The sequence below is a fragment of the Diabrotica virgifera genome, chromosome 4 (genome assembly GCF_917563875.1).
Source record: "Diabrotica virgifera virgifera chromosome 4, PGI_DIABVI_V3a".
Taxonomy (NCBI): Eukaryota; Metazoa; Arthropoda; class Insecta; order Coleoptera; family Chrysomelidae; genus Diabrotica; species Diabrotica virgifera.
The window spans coordinates 80,560,852-80,585,471 of NC_065446.1; the positions used below are offsets into that span (position 1 = coordinate 80,560,852).

At 33.5% G+C, this 24,620-nt stretch overlaps 1 protein-coding gene across 2 annotated transcripts in view; it reads right to left on the reverse strand.

Moving 5' to 3' along the window:
- The window catches only part of LOC114331268 (protein rhomboid), a 137,650-nt gene that overhangs the window by 56,845 nt on the left and 56,185 nt on the right, over positions 1-24,620 (reverse strand). The window contains exons 1-2 of one of the 2 annotated variants that reach the window (XM_028280779.2): positions 16,694-16,894; positions 13,379-13,586 (exon numbers count right to left, since the gene is read on the reverse strand). In XM_028280779.2, the coding sequence (XP_028136580.1) occupies positions 13,379-13,549 (171 nt within the window). In that variant the 5' untranslated portion in view covers positions 13,550-13,586; positions 16,694-16,894. Of the gene's footprint in view, positions 1-13,378; positions 13,587-16,693; positions 16,895-24,620 lie in introns of those variants that run through there. The other variant, XM_028280780.2, reaches the window with a different exon arrangement.

Genomic DNA, 24,620 nt, shown 5'->3' on the forward strand with positions numbered 1-24,620 from the left:
ATTTTAAAGTATGTTTTGACTTACTTGTAATCCCTGCTGTCTTTGTCAAACAAAAGTAACAGTCGGAAGTGTGATCCGTTGGCTCCCGCCAGACCATTGGAACTGCAAACGGCATGTGACGAGAACCATTGGCCCAGCCAGTTAGTAGTCTACCGCATGTTACACAGCATATGTGTGGGGCCCAGTTTTTGTCCTGATCACCCACTTTATAGCCAAAATAAAGTTCATAGCACTTTTTCATTAAAGGAGTAAGATTCCTTCTTTGTGATTTGAAAGTCAACTCACCACATACATAACAAAACGCGTCCGGATGGTTTAAACATTTGCGAGGCATGCTGAACTGAAAATGCACACTACATAACGTGAAAGCACTGTCACACAAATAGAATTCACTGTTCAAGGGGCCAAACAGTACTGAGCGGCAGACTGAGCTCGACAGCTGCATAAGTCAACAAGTGCAATCATGTCGCGACATGTCTGTGACCTTCAACACAACCTAGACAGGAAATTACTCCCAACCACCCCCCACCCACTAACTCTCAAACCATAACATTAAATGTTTAAATTAAATTTTTGGGAAGGGGTTTATTTCTAATATAATCAAATTTCAAAAAAGACATGAAAATCATAAAGACAAATGGGTATTTTCCAAGAAAACCTTGCGTGATGGAATATTTTTGATTACAAATTTGAATTCTACCCATAAAAATACATAAGAATTGGTGGAATTGATACATGGGACAAACCATGTGTTTACCAGTGTAATTGTTTATACTTGAGTACTTGAGACTCTTGTATAAGCGAGTACCACACTCTCGCGAAGTTACTTCGGGAAAGTTAAGCGAAGTCCGAAGTACCCGTCCCGTCACTACACACTCGTTCTATTTCGCGAGGAACACATTCACGCCGGGCGATAAGAATTTCGGTTCCCTTGACTCAGTCGCAAAAACCGCCACCCAATGGAAGTAGGCCGAGGCACAGCGAATTCTCATGAGGTGCCTGTCTACTCTCGTACTCGCTGAACTTCGATTGACTTCGCGAGCAGTATAGTGGACGTTTTATGATTGTGAATACCGAAATACGATTAGGAACCTCCATTTGTAATTTTTAAACAATACATAATTCTTAGAAATTAAGACATTATACAAACATATTAAAAATACTACTGAAATTTTTTTGATGGTAATGGAAGTAAAAGATGAATTGGGTTATCAAATTTATTTTTAAGTAAAATATAAATGCATTTGGATATTTCCCAATTGACAACGCAATACACGTCGACGCCGTCTATAACGAATAACGAGCGACGAATTAGAGTTGCCAGATTTGGGTACTTTCGCCCAATTTTAGGGTAATGTAAAAGCGTCTGGGAAAATTTTTATACGTTGAAATGATTGGGGAATTTTTCGGGAGTAAAATTGAGCAAACTAAAGTGCAATATAAATGTAACATTATAACCAATTGAGTATTTGTTATTGATTAAAAAAACCGAAAACCGGTTTTTGGAATAACCGGTTTTTGAAGATATTCTTCTTTAGCGGCGAATCGATTGAGGGTAAAATTGTACATCAACCACGCGCCTGCGCACACTGACAGTATGTAGTTCTGACAGTATGTAGTTCATTGCTAATATTTCAAGATAGGTATGTATGTATCTGTAACCGTGCAAATAAGTCATTAAAATTAGTGGTTTTAGGAAATGTATTATTTATTATAATTCTTGTATTTTTGGATTTGTGTTTCCCTGTAGTAAAATAATAAAATATGTAGGCATAACATTTTTACAGTTTGTCGCCGTGTTGTGTAATTATATCCGAAACTTACGCGTCAATTCAAGTGGCTCTATGGCGTAGTTGGCAGAGCGGTGGGATAGAGAACGGAAGCACACGGAAGGTCGCGGGTTCTAATCCTGGACGATTCATACTTTTTTTATTTTTCGGTATTTTAATAAAAATTTTTGAAAGTGGTAGATAAGAAAGTTAGTTTAATTTTTAAATAAAATACAAATAACCTGTTAAGTATATTTACTTCGTTTAAATTACCTATATAATAGAAGAATATCTTCTTACGTGCGTACAAAGTACACACACATTCTTTTTTGACCGGTTATAACCGCCAGGTTAAACCGCAAGTAAAAAAAGGTATAACCGGAAACCGATGTTTTGCCAACAACTGCCATCCCTAATGTGTAGTATTATAATTTTAAGATAAAGCAATTCAATATATTTTCTTGGTACCTATAAGAAATATGAAAAATAGTGTATTCATTGTTTTTTAAACATTACGAACAATGCAATGCATGCACCGATGGTAACCTTGTCGACTCAGCAAAGTATTCAAAGTGGTCACAACCTGACATTGAATTAAATATATTTAAGCATGCCTAAAAATATAACGCATGCCCGTTTGGGTGCTCTCAAGATGTACGTTATCTCCTGTATAGTAGAGCTCATAATATTGATGTAGTGAAATAAACAATGTAAGTCAATTTGCTTTATAATTGCTCCTGGAAACCTGATCAACGACCCAGACCCAATGAATAGATCCAGTTAGAAGACTTGAATTAATATAAAAATGGATGGTATTTATCCATCCAATACGATAAATGGATAGTATTTATCAAGTATTATTACAAAAGAGACCACAAGTTTTGTACTGCAGAATATGCAATAAACTCAGAAGTAGTGTAGCTACATACCTAAAGTAAGGAGAGAATTTATAACTTACATTCCGAAACCGGGGATCAGAGGACAAGAAAAAGTAAAGTCTCTAAGTCTAAGACCATAAGTCTACTGTCATTACTACAGAAAGTATTAAAAAAACTATTATAAACTATATTATTAGAAAAATTACACTTACAAGTACTATATTGGTACACATACCATTACATCAAAAAACAGCATGGTAATAGAGTAAGGAGTGCAACCGAATCAGCGCTCCATCTAAAAAGTGGAGAAAACAAGTGAGAATAAAGCATTGAACATGTTGGGGACCTTTTTGGGGATATAGAGGAGGCTTTCGACAATATTTCGATAATATCTATAACCAATGCTCTGAAACGTAAAGGAATCGAGGATATCTGTATAAACTGAATGTAATCTATGCTCAGGAATAGAGTTGTAAATACTACCATCCTTGGAGAGGCCGTGTTGACACGCGTCGTCAGAGGATTTAGTAATTGTCTCGCAAGAAAAGTACAATACGGTAGTCAAAGATCATATGAACGAGGTCCTAGAATTAGTAACTACATAGTCAAGACTTTTCATTCCGGGAGGAATGTTTGCCGCTCTTACTTTAAACTCTCTGTTTCGCTTATTGCGGTGAATCACTCATCATTCTTTTTGTGTCAAAGTTTATTGCATGACTTCGCCTACGTTACAATTTTTTCCACTCGTTTCAATATGTGCATAGTTCCCTCCAGTTTCTCACTTTCAGGATTTTGATATCCCTCATGACCTGGTCTTCCCATCTCTTTCTGAGTCTTCCCCTTAATATTTCGATTTCGGGCTTCCATCTTCTTCTTAATCAGTAGGTCCTTTTTTCTTCTGTATATGTGTCCTAGCCATCTCTGTATCTGCAGTTTAATAAATCTAACTATGTATATCTTCTGCCTTCATTATTTCTCTTAGTTCATGGTTCATTCTTCTTCTCATTTCTCCGTTTTCCATTGTTATAGGGCCTATAATTCTTCTGAGAGTTTTCCTTTCGAATATTCTTATTTTTTCTTCATCTTTATCTATGAGGCACATTGTCTGTCTCGGATTCATATGTAACTACTGGTCTGAGTGCAACTCTGTATATTTACAGTTTTGTATTTGGTCTTCATTTGCCTTCTCCAGTATGTTTTGTTGCCTGCTAGTATTCGCTCCGTTACTTCTTCACTTCTCTTATTTTTCCATTCACTATTACTCCCAAATAATTAAATTGTTAAACTCTTTCAAAAGTGTAGTTTTCTATCTTGATTTCTCTAGTCTTGTTCTATTGTCTTCTAGAGCAGAGTAGAGATTTTGTTTTTCCTTCATTAATTTCTAGATCTCTTTTCCGTGCTTCATTTACCAGAGTTGTTACTGCGTATTTTAATCTTTCCGTGGCTCTTCCAATAATAACTATGTCACCTGCGTATGCTACTATCTGTATAGAGGAGTAGGCTATAGTTCCTCTAATTCCTCTGGCCTTCTATGTACCTTGTACTACTATGTTGAAGAATAGTGCTTCTTTGCAATTGACATTGTGCTACCTCTTCTGTTGTTATTTACATTAGCTCGAGATCCATCCGTAGTCTTGTTCGGTACTCTACAGCAGCAGGGACAATAAATTCAGATAAAGGGGGAGCTAATGTACAGTTGAGTCCACGAGTCTTTACCCGTGCGTCATCATTTAAAGCATATGAAATAAGTCGATGATAAGTCGGAAATTGAAATTTACTAAACGCAAAAGCAAGTGACAGTAAGTAGCTACTGCTTCCATTACGGGTTAAAATTTGAGTTATCAAATATGTGTTTTATCTCGCCAGGTATTAATGACGCACGGGTAAAGATTCGTGGACTCAAGTGTATCATAGGCTCGAAGAATAGGTAACATACTAGACTCGAAACTTGCAAATAGAAAAAATAACACATAATGTAGTGACAAAACTCTTATGAGTATCAGACGCAAGGTACGGTATCCGCCAGAAAAAACAGTACCGAAATTAAGAGGGCTGTGAAATTGCGTACGCAAGTTGCATTTACCACATTTGGTATACTTGTCATTAGTTGTCAACTTGACATTACGTTACGATTAAAATCTTTGTCATTATGGTTCTTTCTATCGAAGAAAAAGTTTTTTTAGTAGAATAATTCTTTCCGCTCATACGGAGTTGCTATGTCTTATCATGGGATAATTGGTCCTTATTTTGTTGAAGACGAGAATGAGCAGCCAGTTTCTATCAATCAAGAGCGGTACAGACATAATATTGTGACACCTGTTGTGTTGTCAGTTAAAGACCTTTTGTCGCGCGCGTAATTTAAGAATCGGTAAGCAATGGTTTCAACAGGATGGCACAATAAGCCATACAGCTGAATGCTCGATAAATTTGCTCCGTAAACATTTTGGTCAGAGAATAATTTCTCGTCGCACATATTTCGAGCATCCACCTCATTCACCGGATTAAACACCACCTGATGCCTATGTTTGGGGTGCGATGAAGAATTCCATATTTCGCTCGAAAAATCCGTTAGAAACTGTTGGAGAACTACGGCAAAGATTAATAACTTATTTTAAATATTTGCAGCAACCACTTTGGACAACCATTGTGGACATTTTGAACACATGTATTATAAAAATCAATTCATAAATATATTTTGCTATATTCGCTACCTACTGTTTATTTTGGCGGATGCTGTATACTAAATCGTTAAAATTTGTGTTATATTTTTTTGTATAAAAAAAGGCTAGATATTATTTAACATCGAAACTTTATTATTAGATTACCTTTTAATTATTTTTGAAGTTATACTGCTTTAGGCGCGATTGAGAGTAAAATTTCGTAATACTGCGAGCATGCGCACACAGACAGTATGGCTTTAGTTGCTAAATCTTTCAAGTTATGTATAAATATATCAGTGCAAGAAAAGGTGTGAAAAGAATATATTAGTGTTTTTAGTAAATATATTTTATTATAATTTTTGTGTCTGTGGATTTGCCTTCCTCAGGAGTAAGATGAGTATTATTAAAACATTATATTGTATATTTATTATACTTCACCTTGTCTGTTTGTTACCGTGAATTATCATTTAGGTACGTCCGAACCGATACAGACACAGTTCTCGTAGCGTATTTGGTATAGCATTCGGCCAGAGATCGAGAGGTCTTAAGTTCGAATCCCGAGAAATCCTATACTTTTTTTTATTTTTTTGAAAGCGTTAAGCACAAAATTAGTTTGGTGTTTAAAAAAAATTAAAACAAACTGTTTAAAGTATATTTATTTTTAAGAAATCATATACAGTAGAACCCCGATTATCCGTGCTCCTCGGGAGCGAAGGATGGCACGGATAATTGAAAAGCACGGATTATCCGAACATGTATTTCTTATGTATAATACATATGTACGTATACACATACATATGTACCAACCATAAAAAGTAAGAGAAAAAAATAAATCTTTCATTATGAGTCTCTCTTTCGTCATATAGAGTTTCCGTCAAGTGATTTACGAAGGCGCTATTTTGATAAAAACTCAAAAACGCAACTTGAGTAATAGAAAATCATAGCATGGATAATCCGCAGCACGGATAATCCGCACCCGGATAATCGGGATTCTACTGTAATAGAAGTATAACTTCTTACGTGCGTACAAAGTACACACACATTCTTTTTTTTAACTGTGCAACATTAGTATTTGATGCAACTAAAAAAAGTATGAATAAAATAATTTTTAATATAGTTCTGTAGCTATTTTGTTGTCGGATTTCAAAATTATTTACTATCTCTATGGGAATTAACCACAATTATTTAAGTTGACAATAGGTATGTTTATTCTGACGTTTTTACTTATTTTATTTATATTTATCAAAATAAGTCCATATTCGACCGAAATTTTGTGGTTAATTATCTTAAAGATGGTAAACAAAAATAAGTTTTATTTATACAGGTTGAGTAATGAGGAACTGTACACTGTACATACTCCTACCTTGTATGGAGGCTCCCAATGGGGAATAACTTGAAAAGTATCTGTTCCCATTGTTTAATAATATACAGGGTATATTGTGAATTTTGACTGAAATTTCTATTCATTATAACTTTTGAACGGTAATTTCGATGTGTCTCATATTATTATTTTAGTCAGACTTTACCCCTAATCAACTGATTTATTTAAACTAGAAAAAATCAGGCCCGGTTTAAAAAATAGTTTATTTAAATCATAGGAAAAGTTTTACCCTTTATAGAGTTTTTGAAAACTCTAATAATAATTTTACAAATTAGCAAATATGCAAATAAAATGGCATATTTATTTTTTTCCCAACACGATTACTTATTTATAATATTTCATTGTTCAATATAAATGTACAAATTATACAGTAATGAGCACGGTAATAACCGGCAAAATAACGCAAAAGATGGAAAACATAATACATTCTAAAACAGCGGTTCTCAATCTGTGGTACATGTACCACTGGTGGTACATCTCATTATTTGCGGTGGTACCCAAGACACAAAAAAAATTAAAATAGTAGTGCTTAGTAAGTCTTGATAATACAATCTAAAAATATGGGTGGTACCCAAAATAATAAAAAGAATTGTAGGTGGTACATGACTCAAAAAGTTTGAGAGCCCCTGTTCTAAAATAAATAGAGATGAAACTAGTAAAGGTGGAAATTATCGATATAAACGAATAAATTAACATTTCATTACATAGTTTCCCACCTTTAGACGTTTGTGACAGGAGTATTTTTTTAAATTCTCCTGTCGCAATGACAGTTGTCATATTCCTCCAATACGTCTACCTGGTGGGAAACTATGTAATGTAATGTTAATTGATACGTTTATATAGATAATTTCCACCTCTACTAGTTTATCTCTTTTTATTTCACACTGTATTATGTTTTCCATCTGTTGCGTTGTTTTGCCGGTTATTAGCGCGCTCATCACTGTATAAAATACGTCCACCGATAATAACTATTTTATAATTATTACATTGACAGTACATATCAATGATATTATAAGATATGTCGACGACGTTTCAATGTAATGTTAATTTATACGTTTATATCGATAATTTCCACCTCTACTAGTTTAATCTCTTTTTACTTTACAATGTATTATGTTTTCCATCTGTTGCGTTGTTTTGCCGGTTATTAGCGCGCTCATCACTGTATAAAATACGTCCACCGATAATAACTATTTTATAATTATTACATTGACAGTATCTACATATCAATGATATTATAAGATATATATCGTCGTACGTTTCACTTTATGTTTTGATTTAAACAAATGAATCATGACGTTTGTGCATAGATATAATGGAACAACTATACAGGGTGTCCAGAAGCTCTACCGACAAACGAAGACAGGAGATTCCTCAGATAATTTTAAGACAATTTAACCCAATTCACCTAGTCCGAAAATGCTTCCTAATAGAGCTAGAGCTATTTGAAGATGGCGTCTGGTAATTAGTTTATCTTAAGTATCTCCAGAACGCTTCTATATAGAAAAACAGAAATTGGTATGCTTATTTATATTTCAAAGATAAGTCGATTCCATCCATTACGAATTTCTAGTACCGGTCATAGGCGTCCGGTTTGGGTAGGGCAACGGTTACTTTATAGCATACCTTTTTTATGTAATTTTCAAGCACTTTTGACTCTGGATTATTAAATTGTAAGGTATTCTAGTACTAAAAGGTACTCTTTCTTTAAGTGGATAGAATACACCGTTTTCTAGAAAAATCAATTTGAAAATTTTTCGATTTTTGAATTTAAAAAAATTTAAAAAAAAACTATTTACAAAAACGAAAACTTGTACGTTTAATTGTATTCCAAAGATGATTCGATTTCATTAATTGCGAATTTCTAGTACCGGTCATTTGCGTCGGTTTTGGGTAGGTCAACGGTTATTGTATCGCATAATTTTTGTCTTTAACTTTTAGGCAATTTTGACACTAGATTATTAAATTCTGAGGTATTCTAGTACTAAAAGTAACTCTTGCTTTAAGTTATTAAAATACACCACTTTTTTTGAAAAAAATATTCAATTTTTTTTTCAAATTGAAGAGATAAAAAATTTTCACATCGATTTTTCTAGAAAACGCTGTGTTCTACCAACCTTAAGCAAGAGTACCTTTTAGTACTAGTATACCTCCGAATTTAATAATCCAGAGTAAAAAATGCTTAAAATTTAAAGACAAAAAAGTTATGCGATAAAATATCCGTTGCCCTACCCAAAACGGACGAATATGACCGGTACTAGAAACTCGAAATAGATTTACAGTACACAATACCATATCATTCAATATTGGCAATCTATTTCACGTAGACATTCCTAAATATCAAAATGTCGGTAAATCAATAAAGGGGCCAAACAGGAAAACATCTTGAAACATTGGCTTTCGCACAAAAAGTGTGCAGCCACTAAGGGTCTGTCAGATAATAATCAGAAGATATATACACAATATACAGTGTACCAGACGGCATAACGATTGATAGCATACATTTCAAAATAAGGGGGGAAAATGAAATACTGGGAGTGATAAATATTATATGATATGACAGAATACATACAGAGTGAGTCTGTATTTTGGAATAAATTCAATAGTTCAAACAATATTTTTTTTAAATGCTCAAACCTGTCCATTAGTATTTCAAATCGAAAATTTTTACATACAATAATAATGTATACACGGTGTCCCAATTTAGAGATACGACGTCATCGTTGATTTTCTTAAATGGCAGCACTGTCATTTTGATAGCTATTTTGATATTTATGTATAACTTTACACACCCAAATTGGTTCAACAGAACCACAAACCGCAACGGGAGACTATTTTGTGGCTATCTTTAAGAAACACCAAACACCATTGTGGCAGGACCCTTAGAACTTACATGCTTCAATGGTGGAGACAGACTTCCCACATTTCTAGATGTAGCAATTCTACAAAACGTGGGTCAAAAATACGAAATATGTTCAAACAAGGAGGGTGAATCAGATCACAACCCAATTGTACTGCCCTGGGAGCAGTAGAAACGAACCACTTGCAACTATATTCAGCAACTAAACCCAAATGAATCTGCCTAAGAAGGCAAAACAGAAGTAATGAAAAACACGCTAGAAAGAGGATGTAGGGAAAACTATCATGCTGGTGAAGATCTAGAATTCACAAAAGAAGTCGAAAAACGATGTAGAATTTTAAAAAGAAGAAGGGGTAACGTAGGTATTACACACACCTTCCATGAAGAGGTCAGACAGCTGATCAAGCGTACTAATGCCAAAAAGCTCCAGGACCGGACAAGATTACGAACAGAGATCTACAGAGTATGCCAGAAAAAGCAATAGTATACATAACAAATTTGATAAACAACATCTTAAGATTAAGAAATTTTCCTGGCAGATGGAAAGAAGCTCACGTAATAATGATTGAGAAAAACAGGAAGAAGTGGCACGTTCCCACTTAATTATCGACCAATAATTACTTTATTACCAGCAATAAGCAAAATCTCAGAGCAGGTCATATTAGCCAGGCTAAAAGAAGAATCTAAAGCAATCTGAACAATACCTGAAGCACACTTCGGATTCAGATCCGAGCACTCATGTGAACTTTAGGTGCTGCGACTAACAGAATATTATCACGAAAGGGTTCAAGGAAAAGAAATATGCAACAGCCGCCTTTCTAGACATCAGTAAATCATTCGACAGAGTCTGGCACGACCGCCTGCTGTATAAAATAAACCAATAACTGACCATACAGATCTGTAAGGTATTGTCCTTCTTACTTATACCAGTTATACACAAAATCTCAACTGTGATGTAGTCATACGCTCATCATGCAACCTCTTCCGTCCACTGCCGGACATAGGTCTCTCCCATTTTTCGCCACTCTCCACGGTTCTGTGCGTCTTGTTGACATTTCTTGGACATTCCTATAATGTCGTCCATCCAGCGTGTTGGTGGTCGTCCTCTGCTGCATTTGTCTTCTCTTGGGCCCCAATCAATTATTGTTCTGGTCCATCTTTAGTCTTTTAGTCTCGCTACGTGACCTGCCAAATTCCATTTCAGTTTGACTATAGGTTCGACGACATCAGTGATACCTGTTTTTTTCCTTAGGTCTTGGTTCCTTATTTTGTCTCTCGAATTTTTAGACAAGGATAGTGTTGTCACCTGACTTATTTAACATTTATGGTGAACATGTCATGAGGAAGGATGGGCCGGTGGAGTAACAGTAGCTGGTAGGAAAATCTCCAATTTAAGATTTGCTAATGACACTACACGTATAGCAGCAAATGAGCAAGAAATGGTTGATCTTCTGTAAAGAGTTGAGTACGAAAGCAATACAGTTGGTCTGAAAATCAATAAAGCTAAGACAAAAATAATGGTGGTCGACAGATTCGACACTATTCAACTGACTAACATGTTACAGGAATACCAGATAGTAAACACCTTTGTCTATCTCGGGTCTAGTATAACTAACGATGGTAACTGTGAAGCAGAAGTTCAGAGACGTATTGGTATGGCAAAAAATGCGATGAGTCGCCTAACTAAAGTTTGGAAAGACAGATCTATCTCTCAAAATATCAAGATGAGACTGGTGAATGCCATTATATTCTCAACATTTCTATACAGAGCAGAGACTTGGACTCTTCGCGCATGCGAGCGCCAAAAAATTGATGCTTTTGAGATGTGGTGCTGGAGAAGAATGCTGCGCATACCTTGGACAGCTCGTAGGACAAACGTTTCCATTCTAAACCAACTTAATATTAAAAAAGGCTGTCCACAATATGTCTACAACGAATACTGCAATTCTTTGGTCACGTGGTTCGCAGAGGTAACGACAGTTTAGAGAGAATAATTGTTTCTGGAAACGTTCCGGGGAGAAGATCCAGAGGACGATCATCAACTCTTAGAGCAGTTGAAGATAGAGACCAATGGAGAAATATTGTTAGGAATATTGGAAGAAATCACGATCTTCAGTAATGGGGAAACGACAAGAGAGAGAGAGAGTTTTAGTGCTGTTGTTTTTGTGAGCGTGAGAGTTTCAGCTCCGTATGTCATAATAGGAAGAACGCATTGATCAAATGTCTTCCGTTTCATAGCTATCGGGATGTTGCTCTTAGCAAGAGTCATACGCTGAATAAAATAAATTTATGTAGATAAGGACACACCATTAAACTTGATAAAAATAATAAACTTAAAGATTAAACCCATAACTAAATTAAAATTCATGGTGACGTTTCAATTATTACTTTAATCATCGTCAAAATAATAAGTTTCTTGAGCGGATGCTTTAAAATAATTTTAAAGGAACAAACAATAATTAATGAAAACGTAAAAATGACATTGACAATCATTGGGTTAAGTCAATAATTTCAAACACGCCATGTCTTGTTGCGTGTTTAAGGGTGGCTTCAAAAGAAATATGGATAATGCTTCCTTGATGCTGAGTTCCGTTGGAGAACTTGCATGACCAATGATTGAGAAGTCCTTACGACTAATAGGGTGGTCAGAATCAGTCATATGTTGGAATACCGCTGAATTTGGAATTGTTCTTGATCGTCTTCCTAAGTGAGGAGTGACACCTAAGTGTTCGCAACATCTGACATTAAAGTGACGTCGAGTCTTCCCGACGTACGTAGCTGCACAGCTACTACATTTGAATTGGTATATAATGTTAGATGCGAGATCACTAGGAATCATGTCTTTCACATGGAAACGAGATCCTATTGTTTCCAAAGTCGTGAAAGCAAATCTTAATTCTATAGAGGGAAATGCTTTTTTAATTGTTCTACGGATGTTGCGTCGGATTTGTAAGCTGTGGTAACCAGTATATGGAAGTTTGATATATATCTTTTCTTTGATTTCTTCTACTTTGCTGTTTGGTTGGAATGTAAAAATGGTAAAAATGGTTTTTCGTTGAACTTCTTAGAAAGATACATCAGACGTTTTTTCAATAACAAATTCCAACCAAACAGCAAAGTAGAAGAAATCAAAGAAAAGATCTATATCAAACTTCCATATACTGGTTACCACAGCTTACAAATCCGACGCAACATCCGTAGAACAATTAAAAAAGCATTTCCCTCTATAGAATTAAGATTTGCTTTCACGACTTTGGAAAGAATAGGATCTCGTTTCCATGTGAAAGACATGATTCCTAGTGATCTCGCATCTAACATTATATACCAATTCAAATGTAGTAGCTGTGCAGCTACGTACGTCGGGAAGACTCGACGTCACTTTAATGTCAGATGTTGCGAACACTTAGGTGTCACTCCTCACTTAGGAAGACGATCAAGAACAATTCCAAATTCAGCGGTATTCCAACATATGACTGATTCTGACCACCCTATTAGTCGTAAGGACTTCTCAATCATTGGTCATGCAAGTTCTCCAACGGAACTCAGCATCAAGGAAGCATTATCCATATTTCTTTTGAAGACACCCTTAAACACGCAACAAGACATGGCGTGTTTGAAATTATTGACTTAACCCAATGATTGTCAATGTCATTTTTACGTTTACATTAATTATTGTTTGTTCCTTTAAAATTATTTTAAAGTATCCGCTCAAGAAACTTATTATTCTGACGATGATTAAAGTAATAATTGAAACGTCACCATGAATTTTAATTTAGTTATGGGTTTTATCTTTAAGTTTATTAAAATAAATTTGTTATATTAATACGTACCTGGATAAAACTAATGGCCAAAATACCAAAAGGAGTATTTTCCCACCTAAACCATTTTTTCCTAAATTTAGGACTTATCTGATAAGGCACCAAGCATTTTTCTTCGTCTATGGAAGATCCAGGAGTAGTTGCAGGACTTAATTCGTAATTGTTGTTCGAGGTTACACTCATCCTTCATGTCTTTCAGTCGATGGTGACATATTATACTCTAAAAAGATTAAATTTTAGTTGTATACTAATTACAAGATGTGTAAATAAATAAAAATAAATCATACAACAGATCGTATTTATCAAAGTGTATCGTATTTAAAAAATGAGCGGCGCACACAATATCCCAGCTACAAAAGAAAACAGCTGTTATGAGTATTACGTGGCGCAAATATGTATTTTCATTTTGATGGAAAATAAAATTCTAGTTTTATTTTGAAAGATTTTCCATAACATTTGCTAAAGGACCCCGCAGAAACCTTATAGGAAATGGCTCTCTGTGAAATACTCTGAAAATTTGGGTTCTGGTAGTCCTTGATGTGTAGAACAAAAGACTCAATGGGCGCATAGCACCAAAAAATCATGGTTTTAAGATATAAGCCTCTGAAGTTATAGGTACAGTGAGGACGTTCGAGTTGGAATAAATTCATTTTCTCGAGAATGGGCGACTCTGGAGATAAATTACGAATCAGGTCGATTTTTATTTTTAAATTATAATTTTTTTGCATATATATCTTACTAGTGACGTCATCCATCTGGGCGTGATGACACAATCCATAATTTTTTTAAATAAGAATAGGGGTCGTGTGAAAACTCATTTAAAAGATTATTCAATTCTCTATTCAATAATATAGCATTAACATAATTATTTATACAGGGTGCCCAAAAATTTTTTTGAATTAAATTAATTGAGACAAAAAGAAGAATGTATATAATTTATTTACTTCTAAATACATTTTACTGGTGTCCGAAAGCAGCAAAAGCTGTTTATTTGATAAATAAATATTGTTTTTTGCTTAAATTCAATATTAAAGCTGCCACCCACCTGCCTCTTAACAGTTTGAACATTTAATTTAAGCGAAAAGCAAAGTTTATTTTTCAAATAAACATTTTATTCTGTTTTCTGACAGCAGTAAAATGTATGTAGAATTAAATAAATTATATACATTTAAATAATTATATACATTTTTTTGGTACCCAAAAAAGTTTTTGGGCGCCCTGTATAAATATTTATGTTAATGTTTATATTATTGAATATAGAATTGAATAATCTTTCAAATGACCCCTATTCTTATTTAAAAAAATCATCGATTGCGTCATCACGCCCAGATGGATGACGCCACTAGTATGATATGCCAAAAAATTATAATTTAAAAATAAAAATCGATCTAATTCGTAATTTATCTCCAGAGTCACCCATTCTCGAGAAATTGAATGTATTCCAACTCAAACGTCCTCACTGTACCTATAACTTCAGAGGCTTATATCTTAAAACCATGATTTTTTGGAGCTATGCGCCCATTGAGTCTTTTGCTCAACACATCAAGGACTACCAGAACCCAAAGTTTCAGAGCATTTGACAGAGAGCCATTTCCCGTAAGGTTTCTGCGGGGTCCTTTGAAGTTAAACGCGTCACAAAAGAGTAACTTTGATACAGTTTCCATTTTGAAGCTCTTTTGTGCGCGTTTTACTTCAAATTTAGCAAATATTATGGAAATATCTTTCAAAATAAAACTATAATTTTATTTTCCATCAAAATAAAAATACATTTTTGCGCCACGTAATATTCATATCAGCTCTTTTGTAGCTGGAATATTGTATGCGCCACTCATACGGCGTTTAGCGGTTTTTTATCAGGAGTTTTTATATAAGAGTTTTTCAAAGTTTTTTATAAATTAAATGCAGTAAAACCTGCCACATCTGGATCAATGTGGCGACAGACCGATCCGGATATGAAAAAATCCGGATATCAATCAAGACCACTTCTTTTATAGTCTCTGAAACGTTTTCTCCTTCATACATTCCAGTAATCAACGCCGTCAATAACTTTCGTCGATAGACACGTTTTATAGATTCTATAATACATTATTTCGCCATCTTTTAGTTCTTTTGGGTCGAGATGAGAGGGTGCGTTGTCCAACAGCAGGACTGCCTTTCTCGGTATATTTCGGTAGATGCGGACGGCAGAACCGTCCGGATATGGGGAGGTCCGGATATGACAGGTCCGGATATGGCAGGTTGTACTGTGTATGAACTTTAACGTAATGTTTCTCGATTACACGTTAAGCGTTCTAAATGGTCACCTTCATAGCATACGCTAGATTTTTTTTCTATTCGTAAGAGATTGAAAAAATATTGAGATGGCTGGCAAATAAACTTGGATTGCCAGATCAAATTGTGTGCGCCACTCATTTTTACGGCATTTAGCGGTTATTTATCAGGAGTTTTTATATAAGAGTTTTTCAAAGTTTTTTATAAATTAAATGTATGAACTTGAACGTAATGTTTCTCGATTACACGTTAAGCGTTCTAAATGGTCACCTTTGTAGCATACGCTAGATTTTTTTTCTATTCGTAAGAGATTGAAAAAATATTGAGATGGCTGGCAAATAAACTTGGATTTCCAGATCATTTAGTGTCATAACCACTACAACTATATAGACCGTTTCGGTGATAATGGATACTTTTGGAGCTCGATAACTTCTAAACGGCTGAACCGATTTTGTCCACTAAACATTAGTTTGAAAGGTATTGACAAGTAGTATCATATCATAGTATCATGACATATGAATTCAAGCTCATATATGATAACTGAAGGTATTATAAGATTTAGTGAGTTTCAAAATAGTTTTTTCAAATAGGAAATAGATTTGATCATACTTATGAAGCCTATAACATAAAAAGTCGAATTTTCCCAGATATGAGGGAAAAATGTTCTATAATATTTGCTCAGAAAAATTTTCGGAGGAATACTGATGGCAGATAATATTTGGAGAAGACGAGAAAATAAAGAAATAATGAAGATGAATGGAAAACCAATATTTACCGCAAAAATATGAGCGGATTTAGATTGCTGGATCACATTATACAAACGCCAGAGGACCGAAACGTTAAAAAAAAAGTTTAAAAAACACTGAAAGAATGAGAAAGAGAAAAAAGAAGAGGACATCCAAAGAAGAAAGTGTTGAAAGGAGAAAAGCAAGACTTGTTAGAAATGGGCGTGTGAGAATGAAAAAAAAAGCAAGGGGCCGGAAAAAATGGAGGGAAATATCCAAGTTTTTGGAATAAATTATATATCTACATATCATCTACCATATAAGTACTTACGAAAAATAAAACTCCAACTAGCTAAAATGATCAGAAACACAACTATAACAATACCGGAATTCTACGACGAACATGTAAGATGTTTATCTTGTTATTTCATAACATAATATTTATATAATTTGTTATACGGCAAATATAATTAGTCACGGTTCATACTTGTTCAAATATTCAAAACATTTTAAGATACTGGCCTTCAATATTCAATAATGAATTGCCCAATTTTCCTCCCGATATCACTATGCACACATTTTAATATCAATAATAATAATATTACCGCTACGATTGTATAAATTATTAACAATATTAAGTCTAAATATAAGAAATCGAATCAGATATTTCTCATCCATAACGTAATAATGGTATTGTCCTTGAGATCACATATTTTATTTTAAATTGACAATAAAATTATGTTTACAACTTTAGCGATAATTTGTAATAGAATTAGAAACAGGTATGGAAATCAATAGACAAACTATAAAATTTAGCTAAACGCATGTCTTTGACACATATGCAGAAAGATTAAAATAAAAGCTCAAATGGAAAAATGGTAGATACCTTCTTCGTGCAGCATCACCTCCAAGAAAATTTGGTAATCAGCATATAATTAATAATTCTTCCTCTGATAAGTAATGAAGAAGAAAACATGGCAGGTTACGAAGTGGTCAGACAATTTAATTATTTAGGATCAGTTATTACCTACTAACCTTTTAGGATGGGGTGGAATACGCAATAATTCCTTAGATTCTATAAATATTATTCAGAAATGGCTAATTAGAATTATATACGTGAAAAATTTAAGATATTCTAGTGAGCTGTTATATAACGAAAGTAAATTTTTAAATATACGTAAATTATTCTGTTATAAAGCCCTTATACATATACATGAAAAAAGATAATATTAAATTTTAACAGTCATGCCCACCAGACTAGATATATAAAACATAATACAATTCTACCAAAATGTAATAAATCCATCCTCCAAAGATATGTTGGTTACATAGGGCCCAAATTGTACAATTTGCTACCGGATAATTTAAAACAATTTAAAAATTATAAATAAAAAACATAGGTATAAATATGAAATTAAACAAATCAACAAAATTCTGCGAAGAACTTATTAATGGACAATTGTCATAAATAAACTTAAATAAGAAATAAAAAATTGTATCGAAAATAAAAATTGTATTTAAATAGATTTTTATTATCAACTGCAACATTTCTTGAATTATTGATGGCCACATTTATATCACAAATTATATTAAAATTATTATATTTTTATTTTTTCTTGATTAATGTTAGAGTTTTTAGTATTTTTATAAATTTCCATATAACTGTATACATTTATACATTTATTAAATATTTTTTGTATTTGTTTATATTTGTAAATTAGTATATTATATTTTTAAGCCTCAGGCACAAGGGGTGCTACTTTTGTATGTATATTAGTAATATATATACAAGGTAGCTCAATTTCAGTGAGTTATTTATGTTTATTTAGGTAGTACTCATTATGCTTTTTACTTTTTTGTAAATCTTTATTGGTATTCCTAAATAAACATTATTATTATTATTAACAGTGGAGGATGTGAAGACAAGATCCGTCGACACATCACAATGGTCAGATTGGCAACAGCCAAATTCACAAAAATAGGGAAGAACACTTACATTAGGTACAAAAAAACAAAAAATTATGCCTTGTTCGAGTATTGATATTTCCTATCGCCACCTACGCTTCAGAAACTTGGACGTCTAAAAAGCCGATTGGAAGCGTACAATGCCATTTGAAATTGGGTCTACCATAGAATGTTGCGCATACCATGGACCATCGCACAAATAAGTAATTCAATTCTAGCAGAACTTAACATAAAAACTATAGACTCACCACAACTATCAACCAAAATACACTGAGATATTTTTGAAATATAATTGACGAAGAGAAGGCATGGAACGAATGGTATTTGAAGACGGCTCAAAATAGCGGGTAAAAGATCCAGAGGAAGACCAGTACGATAGTTGGACAAAATATTACCTGGAATAATCTCCCAGCTGGACTATATAAAGGACGATACTGAAGCAGCTCATAAGAGAAATATGGACACAGAAATCCCTCCTCAGTGATTGAAATATTGGAATACTTTGAGCCATACACAAAAAAGGAGAAATCTTTGAATGTTCTAACAACAGAGTTCACTGAGGAATTACACTTCTAAATGCAGCGTACAAAATTAATCTCCAGTATGCTATGACCATTGTATTGCATCAGATGCAGAATGAATAATAGAAAATACCAGGCTGGTTTCAGAGGTGGTAAATCGAGTATTCGATTTCAATCCTTAGATTGCAATCCTGAGAATTTTTTAAACACTTGAATAAGGCGTAGATACTCACCACATGTTGATAGACTGCAGGGAAAATTACGACTCTATAAATCGAAGAGAAATATTTAGAGCAATAGAGGGATTAGGGGGAACTGAATAGGGGGTAGTCCGAATATTTAAAACAAATAACAGGTTGCTCCAAAGAGACCCTCTCTCCTGTCTACTGTTTAATCTGGCTCTTAAAAAAGTAATGCTTTTGTGCCAAATCGAAGTACCAACAACAAAATGAAGTACGTGAAAATAAGCACGCAACGACAAATCTTATGGTCACTTGCTAGAGAAAACGACATCATCGAAGTAGTTAAATAATTTGTATACATTGGAGCCCTCGTCCTAAAAAAAATAACATTATTGCAGAGATATTCCGCAGAATTTGTACGACCAACAAGTGCTATTTTGGGCTCAATCTCTTTTTTAAACCCTCAAGTTAGTGAGAAGAGTATTATTAAACTTTCTACCAGAAAATCGCGAAACCAGAGTTTGGAAACGAACCGTAGTAAATCAAAATTATTTGGTTCATTTGTTATCTTAAACATTTTTGGGGAACTTCGAAAATGTTGCAACTAATTTAATTCACAGGAATGCAAGGCTATAAATTCTATTCTATTTTCGAAATAGAACATAGTTACAAATATTTTAAGCGAGTGATAATTTTTCTAACCTAATTCCATCCCTGTAAGATCTGTTTTAATGTTTCAAGATAAGCTTTATTGAGAAAACAAAATAAGAAAAACTTTTCATTAAAAAAAATGTGCTTCTGGTAAATGTGCTTAAATATTAAAAGGCAATTTGTATTTTTGTAAAATCCATTAATTTATTTTTTTATTTAGGCAAATAAATGTACATGGACTGCTAAAACATATTACCTATAGATAGGGAATCGCATACAGAAATAAAATATGACGTTGCAACAAGGTGACAGGCATTCTTCCCTGGGTTAAATTAATCTGAATAACTTTTACTGATCCAGTGATATAATTATTGTATTGTTAGGGGAGCCCAAGCGGGAATATTTGCAGTTACGCGAGCGCGTCAGAAAATCACATGGAGAGAAACCTTGTGCTCTGTAAATGTACCCCTACCTATAGGGGCTCTTAATATATAGGGTGGAAGGCACTTATGGAATAAAATTATCTCTGTCCTTGTTTTAAAAAATTTTCCCGTCCATTTTTAATATAAATATACGCGTTCTAAACCTAAATTTGAATATACAGGGTGACTCACGCAAGCCTAGCATAGTCCATAAGCTTTATTTTTAATGGAACACCCTGTATATTTTTATATTTTCAAAAGCTGCTTAACAACATGATTTCAACGAACCATATGGTATATTATGAATAATACAGGGTGCAATTTTGAAATTATAGTGTGTGGATACCACTTATGGAATAAAATTGTTTGCGTCCTTATTTTAGAAAACTTTAAAAAACGTTAGAATATGTCAGTTTTTAAATTCAAATATGCACTGTTTAAAAATAAACTTTAATATGCTAGGTGATTCGCACAAGTCTAGCATAGTCCATGATCTTTAATTTTTTATGAAACATCCTGTAGATTTTTATGATTTAAAAATCTGCTAAACAACCTCACATCAGAAAAGTGTATTATATAGGGCTATTATGAATAATGCAAGGTGAAATTTTAAAATTGTGTGTAATCTTCGTAAAGATATTAAATACCATACAATTTTGAAATTAATAATTTATCATACTTTACATAATGGTATTATTTTTTTAAATATGCGATATATTTTAAATAGACCAACAGCGATATATGGATGTGAGACATGGATACTCAACCAAACAACAAAAGAAACAGTAAGAAGATGGGAAAGGAAAATACTCAGAAGAATATTAGGAGGGAAGAGAACAGAGGAAGGATATATAAGAAGGACAAACGAGGAAATTTATAATATTTACAAAGAACCACAAATAGATAGCGTAATAAAATCAACAAGGTTGCAGTGGCTGGGCCATATAGAAAGAATGAACGATGACAGAGCGGTCAAGAAAATAGCATGGAGAGTATCAGATTGTAAAAGAAAGAGAGGAAGACCACGAAAGCGATGGAAAGGCGATGGTAGAAGACCTAAAAGAAAATGGAATAACAGACTGGAAGAAGTTGACCAGTAACAGAAAGCTTTGGAAAAGAACAACAAAGCTCTACATTTTCTAAACTAAGTATAAATCTATTGAGTTTTGTATTTAATGTCCTGACGAAATTTAAATATAATTTCAAAATTTCACCTTGTATAATGGACGCTACATAATACACTTTTGTGAGAGGAGGTTGTAAAGTCGCTTCTAAAAACATAAAAATATACAGGGTCATCCATTAAAACTAGAGATCATGGACTATGCTGTACTTGCGTGAATCACCCTGTATATTTAAATTTATGTTTATAAAGCGCCCATTTGAAATTAAAAGTCGACGTGTCCCAGTATTTTTTATAATTTTCTAAAATAAGGACACCAACAATTTTATTCCATAAGTGGTTTCCATACTGTATAATTTCAAAATTTCACCCTGTATTATTCATAATACACCCTTTATAATATAGTTTGTTGAAATCAGGTTATTAAGCAGCTTTTAAAAATATAAAAATATACAGGATGCTCCATTAAAACTAAAGCTTATGGACTCTGCTAGACTTGAACGAATCACCCTGTACATTTAAATTTATGTTTAAAAAGTGCACAAATTTATTTAAAAATCGACGGGTCTCAGCGATTTTTAAAATTTTTTGAAACAAGGACCGAAATAATTTTATTCCATAAGTGCCTTCCACACTGTAGAAACGTGAGTTGCGTGTAGGCCGGAAAAAAAATATTTCCTTAAAAAAACTCGAAAATGTCGAGAACAAGGTAAGTTAAGTACATCCAAAACTCGAAAACTGCAAGGACAAGGTAAGTTAAGTACATGAAGAACAGTTAAGTGTATATTTCACAAATCTGACGATTTGAGCGGGGCGTAATGAAATGGGTGAATGACAAAATTTCACACAAAAAAGCGAATATTTTGCGAAAAACTGAAAAGAACGTGTTTAATACTTTTCAAAAATCTATCGAATCATACCACGAAGGGGGGTCGAGGATAACTTTATAATTTTAAATAGGAACTCCGCGATATTTCGCGAAATGAAAATCAGACCAAAAAACTGAAAAATACGTGTTCAATATTTTTCTAAAATCTATCGAATGACACCAAACACGACCCCCACGAATGGGGGGGGGGTTACTTTAAAATCTTAAAAATAGGAACCCCTATTTGTTTATTGCAGATTTGGATTCCTTACGTAAAAATAAGTAACTTTTATTCGAGATATTTTTTAGAATTATGGAGAGATGGCGTTATAATCGGAAAAAACGATGGAAAATCTCCACTAAAATGGAAAACGTGACTTAATTTTTTTTGGTTTTAGGACCTAATCTTCACAACCCAAAATAGGTCTCCATGACGCTTTAGTAACTGCAAAGGGTACCCCCCGTTAAGATGGGCAAAATGCCCTCACTCCCAGAATTCAATTTTATAATTTTTTTTACGTTCTATGCAACTAAAAAATGAGATAACGCGGATTTTTAGCTCGCCACCCCCCTTACCCCTCCCCCCACAGCCAAAAACGTAGATTTTTAGATTTAATTTTTTTTAGTTGGGTTGCAATCGATTTAAAAATTTCAAAAAATTCACACGTGTAGCTGAGGCTTTTACAAAACATGTCTATTTTTTATGGACCCGTAGGTCGAGTGTACATAACCTCAAATTTTTTTTTAACTTTTTTAAAACCTACAACTTTTTTTTGGAGGGGGCTACAGGTCCAGTTTTTTTTGCATTTTGTGTATTTTATCAAAGTCTATCTCTCTGATTTTTTTCAGATTTTTCCGTTAGGTGCGCCATCTTGAAAAATCAGGAAAACTGTATTTTTAGGGGGTTTTTAGGGATTTTCTCCATTTTATAGACTGCAACATAGATCAACTGAAGGTTTTTTTAATAGATTATGTATAATTTGAAATAACTATTTTAGGCTTATCAAAAATTGGGCAAACCACCTTTAAACCCCCCCAAAAACCATGTTTTTTTAAGTTATGTAAGGGTTTTTGCGGGCTTAATGATATTTTTTGAGATCGACACAGCCTGAATATTTTTTTTCATTTTTTTACGTTATATGTGATTAAAAAATAAGACTAATCGCATTTTTAGCCCACCACCCCCTCCCCTGCCCCCACAAAAACGTCAATTTTTCTATTTTTTTTTTGTTTAGTAAAGTTGCAATTAATTTAAAAATTTTATGAGGCTTCTAAAAAACATATCTATTCTTTTAGACCCGTAGGTCGAGTGTACAATACATATAACCTTTTATAACGAATACATATAAACTTTGAGTTGGTCACTTTATGACTTTCATAATAATAATTTTTAATCGAGTTAAAGCCTTGAAAATGGCTATTTTCGCGTTTTTCAAATTTTAAATTGCATGTAACTCGACAACAGTTAATTTTATAGAAAAATCACAAGAGGCCTTTTTTGCTCAGGTTGATCCAGAGAATCTAAAACAAATTTGTCCTAAGTGAAAAAATTGATTTTTTGAATTCGTTTAAAAAATTGTTTAAACAATTTTCCGACCGCGGTACTGCCTTTCACCTTGTGGATTTGTTATAAGGACCTGTTTTTGAGCAAGTTTGTGCAAAAAAATGAATCGGAATAATTTACCTAATGGGGACAAGCATACAGCATGGACTATTTGCAATATGAGCCAAACGAAGATGGTTTGGAAAACATTAAACGATAGATACTGTTGTAGATGTGAGTTGCGGAAACGGCAACATAACCATAGGCTGTTGTTCGCATGTAGCTGCCATAATATGATATTTATCGCATGGAAGATATTTTACAAAAATCATCAAGCCAGCAGAATATCTTACAAAACTCTTTGACAATACAGATGTTATACCTGTAATAGACGAAGACAGCGATGAAGACTTTAGAACTGTAAAGTGTAATACCAACGAATATACTCTCCGAATACGCTAAGGGCATATACGAAGCTATATATTCTTTGGTAATACATTCTTTATTCTTTTTATGGTGTTTTACGTGGCAGTAAACGTGAAGCAAAATGACATTTTAATAGGCAGAGCAGAGATATAGGTTATGTAGATGGTACAAGCACATATTTGAATAATTACAATATGTATAATGTAAGGTAATATTAGGGTACCTACTAAATACAAACTAATGAACAAAGAACAAAATGTTTTGATTCACAAAACGACAAGAAGTATGATATATTAAAATAATGTATTTTTCTTAAATTGATTATTCTGTTTTATTTTGGTTTTTTGTATCCTACCTAAAAGATATCACAATGACATATTTACTTTATACAAAAATATTGCAAAAATTTGAAATTATTTTGTTAAATGTAGTTTACTTGAGGACAAACTGAGCAACAGATATACTGAGAAAAAAAAATGAAAACGAAAAAATGATGATTTATTGGGCAGGTTGAGAGGGAGGAGGGCTAAAATTGAGCTAAGGCTTATTTTTAAACA